Raw genomic sequence first — 4916 nt, 5'->3', positions numbered from 1 at the left:
AAATTTTCCTCCGATATCTTTCTCGAGGAGTGATCCTAACAAAGAACAACCTCGCTCGCCACAATTGGCTAGACATTAATATTGTTATTTACGTCATCACGATGGGACTATTAAACTTTATTTTGGCAATGTGAATTTACGCATTCTATATGGTTGGTGAACCAAGTTGCCCCCAACTTACCTAGCCCCCCGCAATGTTTGGATGTTGGATGGGTGGAGTTCCACAAAAGTTCTGCGTGTCTATTAGGGTGGGAGTGCCAACCCTGATTTGCTATTTGAGTTTTAGCGGTAAAAATTCCCCTCCCCTTAGGTTAATTTTCGGTTTACACACTAGCTCCGGTTGTGATGTTCTCTGGGGTGTTGTTTACAATGATGTCTGTGCGTGCGGGTCGGAGCATGTGAGCAAAGTGTTGTTACCCAACATTGTTGGTGGCATGGTCTTGGGATAGGTCTCCCACACTCTACGCCGTAGGTTTAGTTTTGCTTGCAATGGCTGTGCTCATTTGGGTTTGACTCTGTGGATCTTGGTTGTGTAGAGGCTGGCGTGTACTTATTATGTTTTCTATTCTCTTGATGCCACATTTTAAGTTAATAAAATACGCCTTTTATCAAAAAATGAGTGATTAAGGGAAAATCAGGATATCATTGAGACCAGGCCTCATGTTTATTTTGTAGTGCGGATTCAGCTGCTTGGTTTGGTTTCACTATATTTGGTATGCCAATTATTTAGATGCATCATAAGAGTTATTTTAGGATTTTTGCAATATCATATTTTTTGTATTTTTGTTACGGGATTGCTAAATCTCAGTCGACTGAGACTTAACCAAGTCTCAATCAATGCCATATTCATTTACATGAAGATCCGTTTAAAATTTTCTTTTTAGTCTTTTTTTCTTTTTTACTCCCTCCGTCTTAAAATAAGTGATACATGTTATGTCACTTGACTTAGACTTGATTAAGTCTCGATCGACTGAGACCTAGACACTCCTTTTTGTTAGCATAATTGTACGTAAAGTAACCGATGAAGTTGTTTTGGGTTGTGCCCATGCCCAACGACAACGAAATGTATTCATGAACATAGAGACAACAGTAAACAGAAGATGCATAATACTATATCACTCGAAGAGGATAAGTCTTACATGTCGTAATGCATGTCACCCAGCATGATGATGGATGCAAAACTGCTAATTAGGGGAGAGACTACCGCACCCCTCTTTGGCTGTAATAAGTATCAAGCCGACTGACTTGATCAAACCTTCAGCTCTTATTTTGCCGTAGTAACTTTTTTTTTGGAAAAGGGAGTACCCAGCCTCTGCATCACAATGCACAAAGCCATTTTTACCGTAGTAACTGAAGACAGCTTATTATACTAGAAGAACCAAATGCAGCATCCCCAGCACCAACTAAGATTAATTAGTTAATCAAGCTAGGTCCACCCTCAAGCTTAATTAACTAACCAATTAGTTAAGGTGGGTGATGCATGAAATGAGATCACTTGCATGTGGCGACGAGGACCCTCCTGGGCGCCAGCGACGGCCGGCGGCCGTGGAGCGTTGCGAGGTTGTCGAGGATGAGCACGTCGCCCTTCTCCCACCGGAACTGGATGCTCTCCTCCTCGATGATCTCGCCGCACCGGCGCACGAAGTCCGCCGGTATCTCGGAGCCGTCGGCGAACGTGGCGGAGCTGAGCTCCTTGCCGTGCATCCCCACCACCGTGTTGAACCACATCCGGCGGCCCTTCCGGCCCGGGAACACCCGCGTCAGCTGCCTCGGCCCGAGAATGGTCCTCACGCCGCCTTCCTCCGGCAGCCACTCCACGTCCATCCCCAGCGCGCGGGCTCTCTGCTCCGCCACGGCCTTGTCGGTGGTGGCGAAGGCGTCCTCCCACCCTCGCCCCCGCATGGACTTGGTGTCGTCCTTGCTCAGCGCGGTGAAGGTGTAGCGGAGCCCCTTGGCGTCCAGCTCCTCCACCATGTCCGGGAACTCCTGCAGCGCGCGCTCCGTCACCCGGAAGCTCGGCACGAACGGCGTCTCCCCGCCCTCCGGCGGTGGCACCTCGCAGAACAGGATCACCTTCCCCGGGAACTCCTTGATCTGCACGTCAATTCGTCACACAACAACACAGCGGCAATGGCGACGTCGCCGTCCGTCCATCAATCAATGGCGAACGAGCGATGGAAGCAAGCAAGATCGAGGTGCAGGAGTACTTACGAGGACCATCTCGTGGTGGTAGTAGATGAACTCCTCGAGGGGGCCCTCGTTGGCGGTCCAGATGCGGCCGTGGACGTGGGTGCGCGGGGCGGGGCCGACGTACCGGATGTCCGGCCACCCGAGCGCGTCCACGATGGCGTCGAACTCCACGGCGTCGCGCACGCCGAAGCCGCGCAGCAGCACGCCGCTGTTGGCCACCACCTTCTCCTCCACCCACTCCCGGTTGGCCACCAGGGCCGCCACCAGCGCCTTGTGGTCGTGGCCGCTCACCTCCTCGCTGCCCGGCGTCAGGACCAGTGGCACCTGCTCGCCGTCGATCTCCACCTGGCCCTTGCACTCGCCCAGGCCGAAGAAGCCGTCGCGCGAGGCGGCGACAACAGCTGCAGCTTCTCCCATGGCGCCGGCCTAGCTTCTAAGCTCCGATGCGTGGATTGATACTTGGTACTTGGTAGTGCGTGCCTGACTGACTGTGAATACAATGGATATTTATACAGCGATACGGTGACAGTTCGGAGGTGACCCCTAACAAGGTCTGTGATGGAAACCATGCAACTCTTTTGACCTCTGTGATGCTTGGTTACCGTGGGAGACACAAACAAGCTCATCAATCAACAACACGACAGTAAATATTCACGAAAGTTCCGTTTTCCTTTTGTCCGGATCGAGCACTGAGAAATGCGCCGCTGCTATTGACCGGGCGGACCGAGTGCGCGCGCTGCCATGTCGGGGTGACGCCCTGGCTGGCGTCCTTTGCATTGCATCGTGGGCGCCTCGCGCCATAGCGCAGTCCAAACTGACGGATCGATCGGAGTTCGGAGCCTTCAAAAACAGTAAAAACAAAAAATCCTAATCGAAGAGACAGTAAAACTGAGCCACGTAGGACCTACAGCCATTGACGTCATCAATCATCACATAAGCGGTCAATAATGTTAAAAATCCGACGTCAGGTTTTTTAGCTTGACAAATTGAACGTTTCTTATGACAATTTAGGTGTGCCGAGGATGCAATTTTTTTATCAAGTATGGCAAATTCTGACAAAAAACTGAAGTGTCATGCCTGCTAAAGGAACATGCCCCTCGTGAAAACTAAATTTGCTATAAAAATGTTTGATTTCCATGCTGAGCATCAGGGGTTGTTTTGTAGCGAAGTCGGATGCTCCACACCCTCTAGTCCTTCCATCCGGTGTCTGACTGAAAACACAGATTTTTTATACTTGGGGCCCAGTTTTGTCAATATTCTTCAAAATTACGGGCCATGGCTCAATTTTGTCTCATCGTGGCTCCGCCCTTACCATTCACCGTCACCGAGACGGAACCTTCTATTTAGCACGTAGCGTGCTGGACAACGAGCAAACGCGTAGGTTGGCGCATGCTATTGGGCAGTCCCACTTACCCAATATTCTTATATTTTTTCCGGCACGAAGCAGACTACACCGATTTATTAATTTCACAAAAAAAACTAAAGTGGTTTTGAGCCAGTTTTTCCTAAAACAACAGTACTGCAACAATTTAAAAACATTCATGGTTTTCTAAAATTCTTCACAAATTTTAAAAAAGTTCACACACTAAAAAATGCTTGCAAATTCAGAAAAAATATCAATTTTAAAAAACTGTGCAAGAATTTTAGAAACAAAACAGAATTTCATAAAATATCCACCAATTCAAAAAATGCTCATCAATTCAAAAAAAAAATCCATACATTTCACAAATATGTTCTCCAATTCAAACATATATGTTCAAGAGTTACAAAAACTGTATCAAAATTTCAAAATATGTTCTATGATTCAAAAAATAAGAATTTGCGAAATTCTTCATTGATTCAATAAATGATCACAAATTCATAAAATGCTCATGAATTACAAAAGAATTGTTCCCAATTTAAAAAAATGTTTGTATTTTCAAAAAACAAATCTAATACTCCAAAATTATTTCCAAATTTCAAGTAAACGGGAAAATTAAAATGGAAAAGAAAAGTCAAAAAATAGGGCTGATAATAGTAATAAAGAAAGCACATTAAAAATAAAAACAGTGTTTAGGGGGGGTGAATAAGGCTAGTAGATTGGCATGCATTATTAAAAATAAATTCAAGAACAAAATTGAGAATTGAGAAATGGGAATATTTTAAAATTTTCCTAGTTTTTAGAAAACATAAACATTTTTTGAAATTCCAACACTTTTCGAAAATACAACACTTTTTAAATTTAAGAACAAAATTTTGAAAACGGGAACAATTTTTGGAAAACACGCATTTTTTCTTAAATTCCCAAATATTTTTCAGAAGCACAAACAAGTTTTGAAATTACTGTACATTCATCGTAAACATGAACAATTTATGAATTTATGAAAAAAATTTGAAAACATAACATTTTTGGAAAATACTAAACTATTTGTGAAAAAAGTTTTTTAATCCGAACATTTCGCAGAAAAAAGATAACACTTTTGAAATTTTGAAAATATATCTGAAATTCCAGAAAATTGTTGGAAATTGAAAAATGACAGAAAAAACATTCAAATATCGGTTTAGTTTCCTTCTAGAAGGTTACCAAAACTAGTAAAACCGGATTGGAACCTTCAAGAAGGTTCCCAAAACCAGAACGACAAATTTGGTCATAATGCTAAAATGGTCAGCCTATTCCCGAAACCAGAATGACAAATGTTTTGGGTTTTATTTGTTCCTTTTCCGTTTTTTCGGCTTTCTGACTGGTT

At 44.2% G+C, this 4916-nt stretch overlaps 1 protein-coding gene across 1 annotated transcript; it reads right to left on the bottom strand.

The window, feature by feature from the left end:
- Positions 1-1155: 1155 nt before the first annotated feature.
- On the bottom strand, positions 1156-2646 carry LOC119359692 (clavaminate synthase-like protein At3g21360). Its single transcript, XM_037625796.1, has 2 exons — positions 2212-2646; positions 1156-2094 (listed from the first exon to the last, which is right to left on the bottom strand). The coding sequence occupies exons 1-2, from the start codon at positions 2605-2607 to the stop codon at positions 1492-1494; spliced, it is 999 nt and encodes a 332-aa protein (XP_037481693.1). The 5' UTR covers positions 2608-2646; the 3' UTR covers positions 1156-1491.
- Positions 2647-4916: the final 2270 nt, after the last annotated feature.

The sequence above is a fragment of the Triticum dicoccoides genome, chromosome 2A, assembly GCF_002162155.2.
Source record: "Triticum dicoccoides isolate Atlit2015 ecotype Zavitan chromosome 2A, WEW_v2.0, whole genome shotgun sequence".
Lineage (NCBI taxonomy): Eukaryota > Viridiplantae > Streptophyta > Magnoliopsida > Poales > Poaceae > Triticum > Triticum dicoccoides.
This window is presented reverse-complemented; position numbering and strand designations above follow the sequence as displayed.